The 12129-nt window shown below is 40.5% G+C and overlaps 1 protein-coding gene across 1 annotated transcript in view; it reads right to left on the reverse strand.

Moving 5' to 3' along the window:
* Nucleotides 1–7849, reverse strand: part of LOC115147124 (mitogen-activated protein kinase kinase kinase 1-like) — a 191321-nt gene extending 183472 nt beyond the window's left edge. Inside the window, 2 exon segments of the mRNA XM_065004604.1 lie at nucleotides 7341–7686; nucleotides 7689–7849. Of these exon segments, the coding sequence (XP_064860676.1) occupies nucleotides 7341–7686; nucleotides 7689–7830 (488 nt within the window). The 5' untranslated portion in view covers nucleotides 7831–7849.
* Between the last annotated feature and the right edge of the window lie 4280 nt (nucleotides 7850–12129).

A 12129-nucleotide genomic window follows, 5' to 3' on the forward strand; every position in this document is an offset into this window, starting at 1 on the left:
ATTTAACCAGGTAGGCTAGTTGAGAACAAGTTCTCATTTGCAACTGCGACCTGGCCAAGATAAAGCATAGCAGTGTGAACAGACAACACAGAGTTACACATGGAGTAAACAATTAACAAGTCAATAACACAGTAGAAAAAAGGGGAGTCTATATACAATGTGTGCAAAAGGCATAAGGAGGTAGGCGAATAATTACAATATTGCAGATTAACACTGGAGTGATAAATGATCAGATGATCATGTACAGGTAGAGATATTGGTGTGCAAAAGAGCAGAAAAGTAAATAAATAAAAACTGTGGGGATGAGGTAGGTGAAAATGGGTGGGCTGTTTACCAATAGATTATGTACAGCTGCAGCGATCGGTTAGCTGCTCAGATAGCAGATGTTTGAAGTTGGTGAGGGAGATAAAAGTCTCCAACTTCAGCGATTTTTGCAATTCGTTCCAGTCACAGGCAGCAGAGTACTGGAACGAAAGGCGGCCGAATGAGGTGTTGGCTTTAGGGATGATCAGTGAGATACACCTGCTGGAGCGCGTGCTACGGATGGGTGTTGCCATCGTGACCAGTGAACTGAGACAAGGCGGAGCTTTACCTAGCATGGCCTTGTAGATGACCTGGAGCCAGTGGGTCTGGCGACGAATATGTAGCGAGGGCCAGCCGACTAGAGCATACAAGTCGCAGTGGTGGGTAGTATAAGGTGCTTTAGTGACAAAACGGATGGCACTTTGATAAACTGCATCCAGTTTGCTGAGTAGAGTGTTGGAAGCAATTTTGTAGATGACATCGCCGAAGTCGAGGATCGGTAGGATAGTCAGTTTTACTAGGGTAAGCTTGGCAGCGTGAGTGAAGGAGGCTTTGTTGCGGAATAGAAAGCCGACTCTTGATTTGATTTTCGATTGGAGATGTTTGATATGGGTCTGGAAGGAGAGTTTGCAGTCTAGCCAGACACCTAGGTACTTATAGGTGTCCACATATTCAAGGTCGGAACCATCCAGTGTGGTGATGCTAGTCGGGCATGCGGGTTGCAGGCAGCGATCGGTTGAAAAGCATGCATTTGGTTTTACTAGCGTTTAAGAGCAGTTGGAGGCCACGGAAGGAGTGTTGTATGGCATTGAAGCTCGTTTGGAGGTTAGATAGCACAGTGTCCAATGACGGGCCGAAAGTATATAGAATGGTGTCGTCTGCGTAGAGGTGGATCAGGGAATCGCCCGCAGCAAGAGCAACATCATTGATATATACAGAGAAAAGAGTCGGCCCGAGAATTGAACCCTGTGGCACCCCATAGAGACTGCCAGAGGACCGACAGCATGCCCTCCGATTTGACACACTGAACTCTGTCTGCAAAGTAATTGGTGAACCAGGCAAGGCAGTCATCCAAAACCGAGGCTACTGAGTCTGCCGATAAGAATATGGTGATTGACAGAGTCGAAAGCCTTGGCAAGGTCGATGAAGACGGCTGCACAGTACTGTCTTTTATCGATGGCGGTTATGATGTCGTTTAGTACCTTGAGTGTGGCTGAGGTGCACCCGTGACCGGCTCGGAAACCAGATTGCACAGCGGAGAAGGTACGGTGGGATTCGAGATGGTCAGTGACCTGTTTGTTGACTTGGCTTTCGAAGACCTTAGATAGGTAGGGCAGAATGGATATAGGTCTGTAACAGTTTGGGTCCAGGGTGTCTCCCCCTTTGAAGAGGGGGATGACTGCGGCAGCTTTCCAATCCTTGGGGATCTCAGACGATATGAAAGAGAGGTTGAACAGGCTGGTAATAGGGGTTGCGACAATGGCGGCGGATAGTTTCAGTGTTTTGTGTCGCGCCTGCAGGGTAAAATATGCTTTTCTCTCTTTGTTTACGGAGGTGCTATCCTCAGATAATAGCATCGTTTGCTTTAGCCGAAAAGCTTTTTTGAAATTTGACATGTTGGCTGGATTCACAACAAGTGCAGCTTTAATTTGCTATTTGTATGTGTGATTTAATGAAAGTTTGATTTTTATAGTAATTTATTTGAATTTGGCGCTCTGCATTTTCCCTGGCTTTTGGCTTTTGGTCCCACATATCCCAGAGAGGTTAACACTTTTGTGTTATTTCATAGTTCTGATGTCTTCAGTATTATTTTACAATGTAGAAAATAGTTTTAAAAAATAAAGAAAAACCCTTGAATGAACAGAGTGCATATAAAAATAGGGTCTCGATTTTTTTGATCTTCAGCAGAACTGAGGCCTAACCTCCACAACATTTCATGACTTTCATGAAATGTTCATTTCATGAACATCTAGAGCTTTAATTAATCATTGACCTTGTCCATGCTCCTTGACTTACAGCACGGGTTAATGAAAGAAGGGAACCGATTCATGAATTAAAAAAAAAAAAAAGACATTGAATATCCATTTGAGCATGATGAAGTTATTAATTACACTTTTGATGGGGTATCAATACACCCAGTCACTACAAATATACAGGCGTCTTTCCCAGCTCGTGAGAGGAAAGAAACCACTCAGGGATTTCACCATGAGGCCAATGGTGACTTCAAATCAGTTACAGACTTTAATAGTTGTGATAGGAGAAAACTGAGGATGGATCCACATTGTAGTTACTCCACAATACTAACCTAATTGACAGAGTGAAAATAAGGGAACCTCTTATTAGAATGCAAAACATGAAATCTAAAGCAATAATGCAAAACATTTGACAAAACAATTAACCTTTTCTCCTGAATATAAAGTGTTATGTTTGTGTACAACACATTACTGAGTACCACTCTCTATATTTCCAAGCATAATGGTGACTGCATCATGTCATGGGTATGCTTGTACCATCATGGCCAAAAGTTTTGAGAATGACACAAATGTTCATTTCCACAAGGTTTGCTGCTTCAGTGTCTTTAGATATTTTTGACAGATGTTACTATGGAATACTGAAGTATAATTACAAGCATTTGATAAGTGTCAAAGGCTTATATTGACAATTACATGAAGTTGATGCAAAGAGTCAATATTTGCAGTATTGACCCTTCTTTTTCAAGACCTCTGTAATCCGCCCTGGCATGCTGTCAATTAACTTCTGGGCCACATCCTGACTGATGGCAGCCCATTCTTGCATAATCAATGCTTGGAGTTGGTCAGAATTTGTGGGGTTTTATTTGTCCACCCGCCCAAGTATCCTGGCCATGGACCCAAAATATCGATGTTTTGTTCCCCGAGCCAGTTAGTTATCACTTTTGCCTTATGGCAAGGTGCTCCATCATGCTGGAAGAGGCATTGTTCATCACCAAACTGTTCCTGGATGGTTGGGAGAAGTTGCTCTCGGAGGATGTGTTGGTTCCATTCTTTATTCATGGCTGTGTTCTTAGGCAAAATTGTGAGTGAGCCCACTCCCTTGGCCGAGAAGCAACCAGACACATGAATGGTCTCAGGATGCTTTACTGATGGTATGGCACAGGACTGATGGTAGTGCTCACCTTGTCTTCTCCGGACAAGCTTTTTTCCGGATGCCCCAAACAATCGGAAAGGGGATTCAGAGAAAATTACTTTACCCTAGTCCTCACCAGTCCAATCCCTGTACCTTTTGCAGAATACCAGTCTGTCCTTGATGTTTTTCCTGACAGAAAATGGTCAAATTCGCAACTTATCAAGAGAACATCCCTGGTCATCCCTACTGCCGCTGATCTGGTAGACTCACTAAACACAAATGCTTTGTTTGTAAATTATGTGTTGCAATGTGACCCTGGCTATCCTTAATAAAAAAATTAAAAGAATGTTCAATTATTTGTACTTTTACTTTTGATACTTAAGTATATTTTAACAATTACATTAGTATTTTACTGGGTGACTTTCACTTTTACATGACTCATTTTCTATTAAGGTATCTTAGAATTGAGTACTTTTTCCACCACTGCATGACATAGACTGACCAGTGAATCCAGGTGAAAGCTATGAACAAGCTATGTCACTTGTTAAATCCACTTCAAATCAGTGTAGATGAAGGGGAGGAGACAGGTTAAATAATAATTTTTAAGCCTTGAGACACAGATTGCGTAAGTGTGCCATTCAGAGGGTGAATGGGCAAGACACAATATTTAAGTGCCTTTGAACGGGGTATGGTAGTAGGTGCCAGGCGCACCGGTTTGAGTATGTCAAGAACTGCAATGCTGCTAGTTCTCACGCTCAACAGTTTTCCATGTTCATCAAGAATCGTCCACCACCCAAGGGACATCCAGCGAACTTGACACAACTTTAGAAAGTATTGGAGTCACTGTGGAAAGTATTGGAGCCGGGGGGGCGGGGGGGGGGTTGCAACTAAATATTACGAAGGTGATCTTCATATTTTGTACACTCAGTGTAAATGCTATGCACAATTTCAACATTTTATTGAGTTACAGTTCATTTAAGGAAATCAGTCAATTGAAATGAATTCCTTAGGACTGAATCTATATATTTCACATGACTGGGCAAAGGCGCAGCCATTGGTGGGCCTGGGAGGGCATAGGCCAAACCCACTTGGGAGCCAGGCCCAGCCAATCAGAATGAGTTTTCCCCCACAAAAGCGCTTTATTACAGACAGAAATAGTCTTCAGTTTTATCAGTTGTCCAGGTGGCATATATCAGATAATTCTGCAGGTGAAGAAGCCAGATGTGGAGGTCCTGGACTGGCGTGGTTACACACATAAATCATGCGGTTGTGAGGCCGGTTGGACGTACCGCCAAATTCTCAAAAAAATTACGTTGGAGGCGGCTTATGGTAGTGAAATTAACATTCAATTCTCTGGCAACAGAGAATGCCAATTGCACTCCTCAAAACTTGAGACATCTGCGGCATTGTGACAAAACAGCACATTTTAGAGTGGTCTTTTGTCCCCAGCACAAGGTGCACCTGTGTAATACTCATGCTGTTAAAGCAGCTTCTTGATATGCTACACCTGTCAGGTGGATGGATTATCTTGGCAAAAGGAGAAATTCTCACTAACAGGGATGTAAACAAATTTGTGCACAAAATTTGAGAAAAAGCTTTTTGCACGTATGGACAATTTCTGGTATGTTTTATTTCTGCTCATGAAACATGGGACCAACACTTTACATGTTGCGATTATATTTTTGTTCAGTATAGATTATATTATTAATATTTACATTCATGCACTTCAAAATTAATTGTCTAACTTTGTACCAGAAGCATTTAACAGCTGGGCACTCCTTGGGCTGTTTACAATCCAGGTGTGCAAAGCGCTTAAGAGACTTAGCCAGAAAGACTCAGATGTAATCACTACCAAAGGTGATTCTAACATGTATTGACTCAGGGGTGTGAATACTTATGTAAATGAGACATTTCTGTATTTCATTTTCCAAAAAATGTGCTAAAATCTCAAAAAATGTGTCTTTACTTCGTCATTATTCTGTATTATTATGTGTAGCAATGGGTGAGAAATGTCATGCATTTTGAATTCAGGCTGTAAACAACAAAATGTAGAATAAGTAAAGGGTATTAATACTTTCTAGAGGCACTGCATTTGTCAAATGGCAGTCAAGCATCGATCATCATATCACCAGAATAAGACCCTCGATATTTATTGGGAAAGGAGCATCAAGCTCATCACAATGCACTTTCACCACCCTGTGAAGTTCATCGTAACTTATTTCATTTGTTGCCTAATAAACTGCACGGTTCCCGAGTTGTAGTGGGAGGACCACACACCATATCATCGGGTGACTCCAAGTTTACTTCCATATGATGTAAATGATGTCAATATTTGAACACAAAGGCGTTTCCACCACCATCACATCATTTCACAGACAAAAAGATCCCACCTTGTCGAACAAACAAATGATCCGTCAGCATTAATCAAATTGTATCCAATCTTCCTGTTTCCATCACAGCTGCTGTTGTTTTTTTTATACAGCATGACTTAACTCGCATGAAAACTGTGGATGGAAACGGGGTTAGTGAAATGACCAACATTTCTGTATGCTGCTTACAATTATGAATGCTGTTGTGTTAATTTGTAATAATACAGAAATGTCTAACTGTTCTGTATATTTCATTGTGTTGTTTCTAAAGGATCAGCGGAGAAAGGACTAAAGGTCAACCTGGAAACGATTGTGTCAGAAAAGGTTTTTGGGCCTCTGCGGTCCAGTAGTGGGTCTGGGTGAATGGGGTTCAGTTGTTTGTTGGAATTCTACATTTGTGCTGTGAGGGGATACTGATGTTTTGCCTTGGCCCATTATCCCGGACAAGAAACGCCACAATGGAATCCAGCTCTCTTTCCATCCATTTCTTTAGCTTACAACATCCTATTCATCTTTTATTATATGCACAGTTCCAAAAGCCAACGTCTCATGTTGCAACAAATTGTCGTCTCACAATCTTTATTTTCTAAAAAGCTGTCATTCATCCAAGGCGACTCTTGTCTTTCTCATGTGATTCTGTTCAATGATCTATGCACTATATATCACTCATTAACCGAGGCTCTTCATTCTGTAAAGGTACACAGAATTTACATTTTCAGTGAGCCTAAGCACCTGCATGCCCTGTAAATTAACCGGGAACCATAACTGACACTAAGATGTTGATTGTTAAACACTACTCACAAAAATAAACACCTAGAAGCTGACTCATTTTTATGACAACCATTACAAAACAAGGAGTAAATGAGTAACATTATTATGACAGGTCACATTGTTTTTGAGAGATATATTGTAGTGTGTGTACATGTATTTGAATGGTAGAACATTGCATAGCAAAGGATCAACAGTAGAATTGAAATAGCGGCTTAATGTGACCTGCTATAAATCTGAGTTTGTCATACATAAATGATTTAAATCCAAAATGTTTATAAATAAAACAATTGTATTTAAATATTGTTTGCTTTTCACCTATGTTCTCAGTGTAATGACATTTACATGTCTTACTCCCAGACAACCAATTGCTAGTGCAACCTAGTGCTGCTATGGCACATCTGTAAATAGGCAGTGAAAAGTATCACTTTTGCCTCTATAGTTTACACAAAAAGTTATACTGGGTTAGAGATGGAGCATTTCAGACCTTAAATTATCCTGTCTTGGAATTGGGATATGCGTTTGAATAATTATAATATATAAATAGTATACATAAGAAGCATTATCATTATTAATTAATCATGTATAAACCGATAAAACGTTTACTGTCACGCTTTACAGTAAAGACGCACTTTACTTCAATAAATGGAAGTTAAGATGAGGAAATCTCACAAATCAATTTAAAATTGTGCAACAAATTACAAGCTGTTATGTCTGCAACTGACAGAATGCAACCAACAAAGTATTAATGATCATCAAAAATCCATGCACAAGAGCCAATCTTAAAAACCTTACCTATTTTGTGATGCGCTCACTTCTATTGAAGTTCGGGTAGCACCATTATCGGGATTGAGATGGTCGCTGCTGTTTTTTAAATAAGTGTTCAACAATTCCTGAGCGTCTGTAGACAAACTAGTAATTGTTTTATCTGAGACAGGGTGATCGGTTAGTGAGTTGCTCTGCTGAATGTAGTGAGTTTGCTCTAATAAAGTAGCCTGCACCGCACCAGGCGAGGATATAGACAAGTGCAGCTGCACTGATATCGGGGCCGTCCCAGTCTCGGGAGACAGGAGCAGCGACTCAGGCTTATCCAGATCCACACTTCGGACTTTCAGTAGCTCTTTACGTCTCCATGGCGAGGTTTCCCGACACTACTCTTCGCCTTACCGGGACAGCTTGGAAGACCAGGAGTGCTTGAGTTTCCCTGAGGACCACTTCCAACGTTTGTGCCGTTATTCGACTCATACATTCCCGACGACGAGGTCCGGCTCCCCGCCGTCGCCATTTCCTGTCGTGGAGTTGATCACTTATTAGGTTCTATGGAAGAGGGGAAGTAGGTAATTGGGGGAGGGTCGGGTGGGAGGAGCGATAGAACAGTGATAGAACAGTGATATTTCGCATAAAATGCGCATAAATTGGCGTATTTTGAGTAATTTTAGGCAATGACTGAATCTCATCTAAAATGTTAGATCAACTTTCAAAGAAGGTTGACAATTAATGATAAGTGACTCGTGTTTAAGGCTGTCATGATGTGATACGACTTCAAAAGGCTTAAAACAATGACTGAGAATAATGTTGTAGATTTATTTTAAAACTGCAAAGAAAGTTAAACAGTAAATAGTCACAAACCATTGGCAGCTGAAAACACCCAGGGCACACTAAGGTTTAAAGACATTGGATAATTCGAGACACTGAGGTATAATAACAGCTGGAGACAGCATCCAAGATGTCCGACCGTTGTTTTAAGGTAATCTACTCAGGCTTGCACACCCTGATTCATGGTTCAACTATATCCAAATTGCATCAGGTTGATACCTGTGTGCAAAGAGAGCAGAATTATGTTATCCAAAAACATGACAAACATTGGCTGTGAGTGATGGAAAAAAATTGTACTCATCGATAATTATTTGAATAATTCAATGGATGTTTTGTGCACAAAGGTGATGACTAATGTGTCTCAGTAGGAATTTTCATATCTGACTTCTCTATGTGGCCATCTATGGAAATTGTCTTTCTGGGCCTGGCGTCAGTTTTAAACTGCAGTACCGAAGCAAAACTATAGGAGCAGTTCAAACAGTGCTTCTACACCGAAACCCTGGCCTCTTGGGTCAAGCGGATCACTTTTGTCAAGACTTAAACCAACATCTTTTCAAAGTGTGTTGCATTGTGTGCATAAACATTGTCTGACTTGACTACATGCAGAGAGGAAGATGAATAGAGGTCCACCTCGGTGGAAAATCTGTCTCCCTCCAGCAGGTGGCGTTTTTTTTAATCATCGTTTCGTCCACCAAGCAAGGAGTTTTTGTATGGAGTTCAATGAGAGAGTTTATTTGCTACGTAAGGTTTATTTGATCGAATAGACGTTTCGTACTGCTTACGTTGTTACGAGTGTACTGATATAAGTAGGACCTGTGATGGCTATGCATATTCATGGCATGAGGCTAGTAGCATAGCATCTCTCTCCGTTGAATACAGGGGTTGACGTCAACCCGAATATTCAAAAAAGGATTACAATAGTGAGATGTATCCACCAATCCAAAGAAAAGATAGGCGGGAGCTAGACAGCCCACCGTGCCGCTTTGTGGACAACGATTCCCATTGTTAGGAAGGAAAGACAATCTTTGCTACAAGTCGACTGCATGACCTTTACAACAACCATGTGATCTAAAGTTATGAACTGTTGACTGCAGTTGACTGGACATTTCTGCAGTTGTTCCTCACCAACTGCAACATGAAGTCGGAACCAAAGCAATATGGGAGACAACCTTCTGCTTTTTCACATGCTCATAAATGGTTGGTGTCGCCACCTATGATTGGTTATTATTGATGCATGTTTACTGTTTTGGGTGGATAACTTTTTAGAGCTTAAATACATATTCATCCTTCCATCCTTCCAATGTAATTACGTAGGCCTACATGTAATCCAAATTTCGAACATAAATAAATGAAATATCCGTCAACAATATAGCTAATATATTTATCTAGATGTTACTGTGATGTGTCCCATGTTAAAGCCTACAATTGGTCTTGTCTGTAATATTGTTCTCACCAAACAAATTCCAATGTGTTCATTGTCTATTAAGTGTGAATAAAATGTTAGACATATTGTAGGCTACACATCGGTTATGTTGGGGGATTTCTTCACTGGCAATTTTAGAAGCTTAATTTGTGTGTAGGAAACCGGCCTGAGTAATTACCCCAGACACCAGTCGTGGGGTTAATACCAAGTGCATTTGACTGCTTGGTATATTGGTTGGCATATTGTTTACCCGGTAACTTATGTGAACTGATGTACATGTATAATCGAATCCTTTTCTTATTGTTTACCCAGTAACATACAGTGCTTTCGTAAAGTATTCAAAACATCTTGCATTGTTTTTGTAAATAAGGTATTTCTGTTTTTAAAATGTCTGAAAACCAGTTTTTGCTTCGTCATTATGCGGGGTAAAGACAAATGTTATCCATTTTAGAATAAGGTTGTAACGTAATAAAATGTGGAAAAAGTCAAGGGGTCTGAATGCTTACCGAATGCACTGTATATAGTCGAATCCTTTTCTGTACAATGAGTGTTTTGTCCTTCATAGATTCAATTGACATGCTTGACATTCTTACTGACAAAAGCAACATGAACATTGAGAATTAAAGAAATATACTGCAGTTTGTAGTGACGCTAACATACAATCAATTACCACACAGTAAGAATATTTGTGGACTCCATGTTGAACAATCACAAATAATAATGAGGAAGAGCATATCCCATATGCTGCAAAAACTCCTACGGTATATGTTCACATTCTAGTAGCCTATGCACTCACTACCTGGCTTTGTTTTGTATTTACAGCTGAAGTCGGAAGTTGACATACGCCTTAGCCAAATACATTTGTTGTGTCTTTGGCATCATTAAGCTGAAGATTAGTCTTTATCACTACAAAAATCTCTGAAACTGGAAACACTTATCTCCCTCACTAGCTTTAAGCACCAGCTGTCAGAGCAGCTCACAGATTACTGCATCTGTACATAGCCCATCTATAATTTAGCCCAAACAACTCCCTCTTCCAATACTGTATTTATTTATTTTGCTCCTTTGCACCCCACCCGATTATTGACTGTGTTTGTTTTATTCCATATGTAACTCTGTTGTTGTGTGTGTCGAACTGCTTTGCTTTATCTTGGCCAGGTCGCAATTGTAAATGAGAACTTGTTCTCAACTTGCCTACCTGGTGAAATAACATTTAAAAAATCTGTAATTAGTATTTTTTTCTCTCTCTCTCTCATATAGATACCAGCCCAAGATCTTTCTAATACAGTATATATATTCTTTCTAATACAGTATATATATTCTAATATATACATACTGTATTAGAAAGATCTTGGGCTATTATCTAATTTCCTTATCAGGATATTCATTCCTTGGGCCATGTTGATTAAGTTCAGCTTAGTGTAGGAGAAGTGGAATTTCGACAGCATCCACTTCATCAACAATAACAAAGGCGAATGCCATGTCTGCCATTGTCGGGTTTCCTAGAATCATCAGAAGTTATCCGAATTGCTGTCAGTGCATACAGTATGTACCTCCCCCAACTTTACCTGTCGACTTCCGTCTACAGTCGGCTACTATCAGTTTAACACTCAAACATGCCCAATCAACCTACACACTGCTTCTTCTTCTTCGTGTGGTTTTACGGCAGACTAGATGCTTTGTTGTGTATTTCAGACTTTTCACAGGTCAGAAAGGGAATTACACATTTTGTTCTCAAAAAAGGGAAAAGGGGGAAAAAAAGAAATCTAACCCTAAATCCTGTACAGTGCCTTCGGAAAGTATTCAGACCCCTGGACTTTTTTCAAAATTTGTTACGTTATTCTATAATGTATTACATTTTTTTCCCTCATCAATCTACACACAATACCCCATAATGACAAAGCAAAACTGTTTTTTAGGAATTGTTGCAAATGTGTAAAAAAACTGTCACCTTTACATAAGTATTCAGACCCTTTGCTCAGTACTTTGTTGAAGCACCTTTGGCAGCAATTATAGCATCGAGTTTTCGTGGGTATGACGCTACAAGGTTAGCACACCTGTTATGTGGAGTTTCTCCCATTCTTCTCTGCAGATCCTCTCAAGCTCTGTCAGGTTGGATGGGGAGCGTTGCTGCACAAATATTTTCAGGTCTCTCAAGAGATGTTCAATCGGGTTCAAGTCCGGGCTCTGGCTGGGACACTCAAGGACATTCAGAGACTTGTCCTGAAGCCACTCCTGCGTTGTCTCGGCTGTGTGCTCAGGGTCGTTGTCCTGTTGGAAGGTGAACCTTCGCACCAGTCTGAGGTCCTGAGCGCTCTGGAGAAGGTTTTCATCAAGGATCTCTCTGTACTTTGCTACGTTCATCTTTTCCTTGATCTTGGCTGATCTCCCAGTCATGCCATTGAAAAACATCCCCACAGCATGATGCACCACTATGCTTCACCATAGGGATGGTGCCAGGTTTCCTCCAGACGTGACGCTTGGCATTCAGGCCAAACAGTTCAATCTTGGTTTCATCAGACCAGATAATCTTGTTTCTCATGGTCTAAGATTCTTTAGGTGCCT

The sequence above is a fragment of the Oncorhynchus nerka genome, linkage group LG19, assembly GCF_034236695.1.
Source record: "Oncorhynchus nerka isolate Pitt River linkage group LG19, Oner_Uvic_2.0, whole genome shotgun sequence".
Classification (NCBI taxonomy): domain Eukaryota; kingdom Metazoa; phylum Chordata; class Actinopteri; order Salmoniformes; family Salmonidae; genus Oncorhynchus; species Oncorhynchus nerka.